The sequence below is a fragment of the Nicotiana sylvestris genome, chromosome 9 (assembly GCF_000393655.2).
Source record: "Nicotiana sylvestris chromosome 9, ASM39365v2, whole genome shotgun sequence".
Lineage (NCBI taxonomy): Eukaryota > Viridiplantae > Streptophyta > Magnoliopsida > Solanales > Solanaceae > Nicotiana > Nicotiana sylvestris.
The window spans coordinates 40,635,333-40,643,538 of NC_091065.1; the positions used below are offsets into that span (position 1 = coordinate 40,635,333).

Consider the following 8,206-nt stretch of genomic DNA (forward strand, 5'->3'; position numbering starts at 1 on the left):
TTGCTGTGCATGACCCAAACCTGATTCCCCTGGGACCATAACCTCCATGTTTCCTCCAGATGTTGTGTGTTCTGATTGGTTTATAAGCATGTCAACACCTTCAATTGCTGTGCATGCCCAAAACTGATCCATGCCTAAGTGCATGGGCTCCTTGCAATGGATTCCCAACCCTTGACCCCCCTTTGTATGAAGTTAGTAACTCTATGTGTTATTGATTACTGTCTCCCTACCACCCTTTACCCCTCTCCTTTATCCCCTCAGTTTTTAAATTCTGTTTTTACACTTTCACTATACTCTTAGAACTTAAGTTCTGCACTCCTTGTGTGAACCTTGCCTCGGGACCCATGAGTTCCCTCTGAACTTGGACACATAAGGGCTGGCCCTTCCACACTACACTCATCTCTATTTGGTTATGTAACTTGTGTGTGAGCACTGCCCAGGGTCCTATTGAGACCCTTAGGGAACTTTGACACACTCAAATCCGAGAAAGGCTTTGAATCAATGGCATTTGAGGCGGTTTATTCCATAACTCGGAGAGGAAGTCAAGAATCAGGTTTCCTCTGGTTGTAACTTTTCTTTGAACTTTTCTGGTGTAATCATTATTTCTGGTCTATAATAATTTGTAACAAACACTTGGGGCTAGCTAGCTTAAGGGTTGGGTAATCATGTATGCTCAAGGGTAGAAAGCATGCCTATATGACTTTTTCTTTTTATTCTGCGTGTTCAATTCTACATTTTAGACACCATGTCTATATGACTTATCTTAATTTCTTCACGATCAATTTCACATCTAGATAATCTGCCTATAGGACTTATTTATAATTCTCCCTGTTTGTTGTCACTTAGATATCATATTTTAGGTTCTAAACGGCTATAAGTAAGTGTCAAGTTCATAAGGTTGAAATCAGTATAATATATAGAAATCATGCCTATAGGGATTCACAAGAAAATCCTGTTCATTTCTGTTAATATTCAATGTTAGATATCATGCCTATAGGGATTCCCAAGAAAATTCTGTTCATTTCCGTTAACATTCAATGTTAGATATCATACCTATAGGGATTAAAATTAGCAAATATTAGATACCATCGCCTACAGAATCTGAAACTAGTTCAATTTCAAATCAGTTCGATTCCGAACCAGTTTTAAACAACTTTCCTTCTTTATTTAACGAAGTTTAGCAAGCATGCCTATAGGATCCCAGACCATTCGTTTTAAGTTGTTACTGCTTTTCCACACTTTGAATCAGTAAATAGATACCATGTTCCTAAGAGCTCACCCAAACACTTAGGTATGCCTTAGGTAATAACAACAATAGAATTTGAATCCGCTTTTGTTAGTTGCTACAACCAGCAGGCAGACCTGATTCAAACTTCTTATCTGAGTTATGTAATAAACTAATCTGCCTCAATAATTAAACTCCCCTCGTCTTTAGTATTTTAATCAGACCTAAAAAGTATGTGCAAGTCATGCTATTTATGTATTTTTTTGTTTGAGGAGGAATACATGGGCCTTTATCTGTTTATATGCTCCCCAAACATGCAGCATTATGTGTTTTGTATGTCGCCTTAGATTTTTTCCTTTTGAAACCAAAATCAGCCTAATATCCCTCTCTTTTAGGAATAGTAGTTCTAAGCTCCTTCGGGACTGATAGAAATGGGACGGGTAATAGCATGCAATAGTGATCGAGACCAATCCGCGCTTTAAATACCTTAACGAGGTGGGAAGGGTAGATATGGATATGATGATCGGTGCGCTAATGCAGTTGTGTAAAAGGCAATGGTTTCACGATTTAGCTCATTTTATTCCATCTTTGAGACCTAGACTCCACATAGAGGTGATTTTAGAGAATATTTTCTTCCCAACTTCATAGATTAGTAACTTTAACTTGTCTTTGTTCAATTTTCATTGCTTTTTCATAATTTTCATTACTAAATCTAAGATTTCATAGAGTAGAAATAGGGTTTGGGTAGAAATTTAGCATTTTGTATTTTACAGATTCAAACCTCGATTTGAGATGGGATAACAACAACAACATACCCAGTATTATCCCACACTGTGGGGTCAGGGGAGGGTAGTGTGTATGCAAACCTTACCCCTACCTTGTGAGGATAGAGAGGCTATTTTCCATTAGACCCTCAGCTCAGGATAGCATAAGCACCACATTAATGAAAATATAGTCAAGAAAGGACAATACTAAAAAACATATGAAAGCAGAATAAAAACAACAATATAGTAAGGTGATCAACAATGAAAGAAAACAACGATTAGTCATAAAAACCTACTACCAATAGAAAGCGAGACTGCATGCCAATACTACTGTTATGAATACTCTAGACTACCTATTCTACTACCCTAATCCTCAACCTTAATACCTTCTATCAAGGGTCATGTCCTCGATCAGCTGAAGCTGCACCATGTCTTGCCTAATCACCTCTCCCGACCACTTCTTTGTCCTACCTCTACCTCTCTGCAGGCCCTCCAATGTCAACCTCCCACACCTCCTCACTGGGGCGTCTATGCTCCTCCTCCTCACATGACCAAACCACCTAAGCCGCGCTTTTCTCATCTTGTCCTCAATAGCGTCCGCACGCACCTTATCACGAATAACTTCATTTCTGATCCTATCTAACTTGGTATGCTCGCACATCCTTTTCAACATCCTCATCTCTGCTACCTCCATCTTCTAGACATGAGCAATCTTGACTGGCCAACACTCAACCCCATACAACATCGTTGGTCTAACCACCACTTTGTATAACTTACCTTTAAGTTTAGGTGGCACCTTCTTATCACACAAAACTCCAAAAGCGAGTCTCCATTTCGTACATCCCGCCCCAATACGATGTGCAACATCTTTATCAATCTCTCTATCCCCTTGAATAATAGACCCAAGGTACTTAAAACTCCCCCTACTAGGGATGACATGCGAGTCCAGCCTCACCTCCCCTTCCCCTCCTTGAGTCTCGCCACTGAATTTACACTCCAAGTATTCTGTCTTGGTCCTGCTCAACTTGAAACCTTTAGATTCCAACGTCTGCCTCCATACCTCGATTTGAGATGGGATCTCGAAACAAATAACATATTTAGACTTTAGGGAGAATGGGTAAACACGATTTGGTCTTACTTTCGGATTTCGACCACGTGGAACCAGATTGACTTTTTTTGTTGACTTTCTGAAATATGTTAAAGATCGAACCTTTTTTATAATAGGGTAGTTTCTAAAGCTTTGTTTGACTTATTTTAACATTTATTAGTTAGATTTGAGTGGTTTGGAGGCTTGTTCTAAAGGGAAAGTTGTGTTGGATTGTTGATTTTGTTTTGAAAAGAGGTAAGTGTCTTGGTTAACCTTAATTTGAGGGAATCATGATGCAATTGTGTCTAATTGCTATGTGTTATTTGTGTTAGAGATGACATATATGCAAGGTAATGAGTGTATATGTGTTTGCTATGGGTTGAGCATACATGTAGAACTAGTTATTTACATTATGCTGCTTCATGTATTATGCTTTTCATACTTTATCTAGATTGCTACAACAATTATACCATTAGCATCGACTATAAAGTTCGCTGTAGAAGGTAAATATTTAGCAACGATTTTTTTGAGGTCGCCTCTGATATTGCCGAAATATTTGGTCCCGTTCAGAATAAAATTTTGGCTCCATATTATTTGTGGCAACTTTTAACTTGTCGCCGAACTAAAGTTATTTTGGAGCGACTGGGTTGCTACTTTACCCTACATATTTTAATTTAAAATAAATAAACAAAATTAAAAAAGCTCCTTCTAATTAAAAGAAACGAAATAGAGATGCACAAAGCCATAAACACTTCTCTGCTAGAAATCACTTCGCCCTCTAGAAATTTCTCCCCAATCTCTCTAAAATCACTTCTCTGCTAAAATTTCACCCAACTCTAAATCTCTCTAATCAAAATGTGAATCTCATTTATCAGATATGCGTTCAAATCCCTAATCTTTTCCTTTTTCTTTTGGGAACGAAAATCTCATATAGCTGCTGTTCAAATCTATACCGATTTTGTGGAGGAAGAATTGCACAACTGATTTCTCTCATATAGCTGCTAGTGACCCTAATCGTTTCCTTTTTGCTTATACCCATACTAGTTTATATATAAATGTGATGACCCAAAAGGTCATCTTCTATTTTAGAACTCAATTCCGTATTACGAAGCCTTTAAGAATCTTACTTTACCTCTCATTGATTTGCGTGCGCAGTTCGGACGTGCTTCTGAAAAGCTTTTATATGAAAAATTGTTGAAATAGTAATTTTAGCGTAAAAAGTAGATTTTTGTTGACTTCGAACAACGTTTTGGGGTAAACGGGCCCGGACCCGTATTTTGACAGTTCTGGTGGGTCCCTAGTAAAATATGGGACCTGGGCATATGCCTAGAATCGAATTGTGAGGTCCTTAGCCCGAGAAATAAATATTTGATGAAAATTGTAAGACTGAAATTATAATGGTTTTAAGAAATTGGTTAATACTCGATCTTGTTTGTATCGGGTCTGTATCTTGGTTCCAGAGCCCGGTATAGGTCCATTATGATATTTATACCTTATATGTGAAATTTGGTGAGAAATGGAACTGATTTGACATGATTCAGACCTTTGGTTGAGAAAATAGAAGTTTTGAAACTTTCTTGAAAATTTCATGCAATTTGATGCTAAATTCATAGTTCTAGGTGTTATTTTGGCCATTTGATCGCACGAGCAAGCTGGTATGCTTTAGGTCTGCAGACTTTGCAATTGTGAGGTTTGGATCGCAAATTTGAGGCTCGCATTTGCAAAGAATGTTCGCATTTGCGAAGCAGGGGAGGGTACTGGGTAGGCCACATTTGCGGAAGTCCATGTCCGCATTTGCGACTGGGTCTTCACATTTGCGATGGCTGCAGAAATGTGAGGAGTTCGCATTTGCGATACTTTTCTCACATTTTCGAGCTTCATAAATGTGAAGCTCAGGTCGCAAATGCGACATCTACAGCTGATAAGTCTAGGCTTAGACGGGATTTTTCATTCATTCTCCCATTTTTCAAAACCTAAACCACAAGAGGCAATTTTCCAAAGACCATTTCTTCCCCAAATCATAGGAAAATGAATCTTAACTCATTTCTTTCAATCTTTTACTTCTTTTTACAAGATTTCATCCTAGAATCTAGGGTTTTTCATGGTGGAATTGGGGATTTTTGGGTGGAACTTAGGAATTTCGAAATTTAGGGATTTAGACCTCAAATTTAGGTCGGATCCCAAAACCAATATTATCTCCGGGCTCAGGGTTGAATGGGTAATCAGATTTTGGTCTGAATTTCAGGTTTTGACCAAGCGGGTCCGGAGTCGGTTTTTGACTTTTTAGGCAAAATGTTGGGAAACCTATAATTATGTATTGGAATTGATATCTATAGCAATAATTGATGTTATTAAGTTAATTATGACTAGATACGAGTGGATTGGAGGTGGAATCTAGAGGAAAAGCGGTAATTGAGCGTTGAGTTGGCCGTTGGATTGAGGGATTAGGAATCCCTGACTTAATTGCTATGTGAAAATCCATGTGTGTGATGTATAGGTGAGGTGACGAGTACTTATGCCCCGCCAAATTATCTGTTTAGCATGTTCCCTTCCCTGTTCCTAATATATTGTCCTTCTGTCTTAACTGCTACATGCTTATTGGTGTTTGCATATTTAATTGTTTCCTGTTAGATGTTGTTTTCTTTATTGAAGGTAAGGGTGTTCAAAAATGAACCAAAACCGAAAACTGAACCGAAATCGAAGCTTAATGGCTTATTGGTATCAAGTTAACGGTTTAAGGGACGCGGAATGGATTGAAATTTTTTTATTAATGACTTATCGGTTTGGGGACAGATTATTTAATTTTCTTAAGGATAATCCGTTAACCCATTAAGAATATATATTTATATATATATATACACACACATACTAGAGGGAGGTTGCCCGTGCAAATGCACGGGCTCAACATATGAAGTGTTCAGCTTCCTTTTGAGTTTCACGTATCAATAGACTGCTCCATATAAAAATGAAAACAGATGACCATACCCAAATAACATTTACATCAATTGCATAATAGAATATTATGATAATTTTCTTTTTTGGATAATATCTGCAAAAGAGAACCTAAGATCATTGTACAACTTTAAGCTATTCAGTTTGTATCTTCAAGCGCAGTTCAATTAATCATTATTTGTATCAACTTTGTTAGGTGCTTCCTGGGGTCATTCCCAAAATTATAGGAAAGGTTTGCATCTGCAAGCATGATATGAACCCTTCAATCACCATATTCATTGAGTACCAAATTAGTACCCAAGTTCGTAGTGAGCCTTTTCCAATCATTAAATAGAAGTGTGAAATCTTCTGCTTCTTAAAATCATGTATAGAAGTTTCAGTTTCAAATTCAAAATTTCTATTCTATTTAAAATAAAGATTGAATTAGGCCGATAAATCACCTGATAACTGCCCGATAAGAGCTAAACCGATACCAATCCGCCCGATATCTTATCGGGTGGATAGCGTATTAATACATTTAAAACCCAATAACCGATAATCCAAACCGTTAAGAGTAAATAACCGCTCAATCCGCCCGATAAGTAGCCCTAATTGAAGGTATTAAATACCCTGTAGTTTCATCGTATTATATTATTGGCTTAAGATGGTTTATCGGTGGTTCAAGGTATATTTTGGTTGGTCTCACCATGTAATTTTAGTTGAGTGAAGTTTCATATTTGTATAGCCTTTATTTTGCTTTGGTTTGAGGCTTAAATATTGTGGAGGGTTTTGAGTTAAATTGTGAAATTCTTGTTCTTATTGTGTGATTGGTACTGATATGGTGGGATTGGGTTGCACACCGCAATAAAAAGAATAAGTGTAATATATTGAGGAGGAATAAGGGTGAAATGTGATTGTCTGGTGGGATCGGGTTGCGCGCCACAACATGAGGAATAAGGGTGATATAATGAGGAGTAATAAGGGTGGATTGTTATTGTAGGGTGGGATCGGGTTGCGCACCGCAACATGAATAATAAGGGTTGCTTGATACAGAGTAATAAGGGTGAATGTTCATATTGTTACTAATTATATGGTGGGATCGGGATACGTGCTGTATTAGTTTGTTGTTGATGTATTATTCTTCAGCTGTAAATTTATTCTGTAGTTTTGTAACTCTCTTAAGGATTGTTTATAGCTGGGTTCCGATAAGATATTTGAGTTCTGTATACATTTTGATGCAAGTTCCTATTTCATTTTGTCTCGTACTCCCTTTTTGATTTATTATATACTATATGCAGGTTATATTGTAAATGCCCTGCCATAGCCTCTCCACTACCTCATCGACGTTAGTCTCAGCACTTACCAGTACATGGGGTCGGTTGTACAGATACTGCACTCTGCACTTCCTGTGCAGATTTTGGAGCTGGTTGTGGCTGATCAAGAGGTCAGTTGTAGGTATTTCATCTAGGAGACCAAAGGTAGTACTGATGGTGTCAGCAGGCCCTAGCGTCCCCTCTTATGTTCTACATTCCTCTTTTCATTTCTTTCGAAACAAATGTAACTTCTTTCAGACTAATGTTTGTAGATATTCATAGTGTGTTCGTGGATTGTGACATCAGTGTCTGGGTGGTAACAGTTTCGGTATTGTTAATAGTATATAGATAACCAGTTAATTATATACTTCCGCATTTATTTTAGTTGAATTTATCTTTGTTAATTTTAAACTATGAAATGTCAAGGAAAATGTGAATAAAAACTCTAACGTTGGCTTGCCTAGCGAGTGCGATGTTAGGCGCCATCACGGTCCCGATGGTGGAAATTCTGGGTCATGACAAATTGGTATTAGAGCACTAGGTTGCCTAGGTCTCACAATTCACAGACAAGCTTAGTAGAGTCTGAGGGATCGGTACAGAGACGTCTGTGCTTATCCCCTAGAGGCTACAGAGTTAGGAGCAATTTCGCTTCTATTCTTCTCGTTCGTGTGATTTGGTCTCTCAATGCTAATTGAACTTTCTACTCTTGTTCCTTTGCAGATGGTGAGAACGTGTACCACTTCATCAGCTAAGCAGTAGCCTGGGCCCCCAGTGGTAGCTTTTACGAAGGTAGAGGCCGAGGCCGAGGCCGAGGTAGGGGCAGGGCTCAACCTAGAGCTCAAGCAGCAGCACCAGTGGCAGAGCCTTAGGTAGAGTTTGATGAGGA

At 38.2% G+C, this 8,206-nt stretch overlaps 1 protein-coding gene across 1 annotated transcript; it reads right to left on the reverse strand.

Annotated features, from left to right (window-relative positions):
• Window positions 1-2,180: 2,180 nt before the first annotated feature.
• Window positions 2,181-2,683, reverse strand: LOC138877483 (uncharacterized). The gene is made up of 2 exons (XM_070157094.1): window positions 2,376-2,683; window positions 2,181-2,196 (listed from the first exon to the last, which is right to left on the reverse strand). The coding sequence occupies exons 1-2, from the start codon at window positions 2,681-2,683 to the stop codon at window positions 2,181-2,183; spliced, it is 324 nt and encodes a 107-aa protein (XP_070013195.1).
• Between the last annotated feature and the right edge of the window lie 5,523 nt (window positions 2,684-8,206).

Excerpts from the sequence above, each read along its gene's own strand:
- LOC138877483 (XM_070157094.1), bottom strand. The coding sequence starts at position 2,683 with ATGGAGGTAGCAGAGATGAGGATGTTGAAAAGGATGTGCGAGCATACC.